Source organism: Cystoisospora suis (genome assembly GCF_002600585.1).
Source record: "Cystoisospora suis strain Wien I chromosome Unknown contig_1081, whole genome shotgun sequence".
Taxonomy (NCBI): domain Eukaryota; phylum Apicomplexa; class Conoidasida; order Eucoccidiorida; family Sarcocystidae; genus Cystoisospora; species Cystoisospora suis.
Genome location: NW_027153882.1, coordinates 32,471 through 32,923, shown reverse-complemented (window position 1 = coordinate 32,923; position 453 = coordinate 32,471). Strand labels below are relative to the sequence as shown.

Here is a 453-nt window from a genome sequence, read left to right as displayed (position 1 = left end):
CCCGCGGGTCCGGAGATAGGTACTTGCACGCATGAACTTCCTCTTACCAGTGCTCCTCAATAGCGAAAACATTCCCTTCCTCCCTCCTGCTACTGAAGCTTTTCTGACGGTGTACGTAAGGCTAAACACGGTTCAATTGCTTCCTGCATATAGCTAGCACTCTCGTATCCATAGAGAAATGTATCTAGCTCGTCGTAGCAAGGTGTTGCTAGGGGTGTTGGCGTCATCAAACATGAACATTCCTCTCGGGTTAACAAGAAATCGATCTGCGGGAGTGTCCTCTTTTGTGTCGATCTAATGCAAAGCTGAAGCAGGGGAGCTATCTCATTCTGACTCTTTCGCTCTCCCCCCGTGTGAATCCTGGATGATGTTCTTCTTTACAGTTACTCTCGACCATCAGTAGCTCGACGGAGCAGAAGGATGAGAAAGAAGAAGGAGGGAAAAGGAAAGAGT

The 453-nt window shown here is 48.3% G+C and overlaps 1 protein-coding gene across 1 annotated transcript in view; it reads left to right on the top strand.

Annotated features, from left to right (window-relative positions):
* The window catches only part of CSUI_002600 (uncharacterized protein), a 5,290-nt gene that overhangs the window by 1,199 nt on the left and 3,638 nt on the right, over positions 1 to 453 (top strand). Inside the window, exon 3 of the mRNA XM_068062800.1 lies at positions 384 to 453. This exon is cut by the window's right edge and continues 3,638 nt beyond it. Within this exon, the coding sequence (XP_067925226.1) occupies positions 384 to 453 (70 nt within the window). The remainder of the gene's footprint in view (positions 1 to 383) is intronic.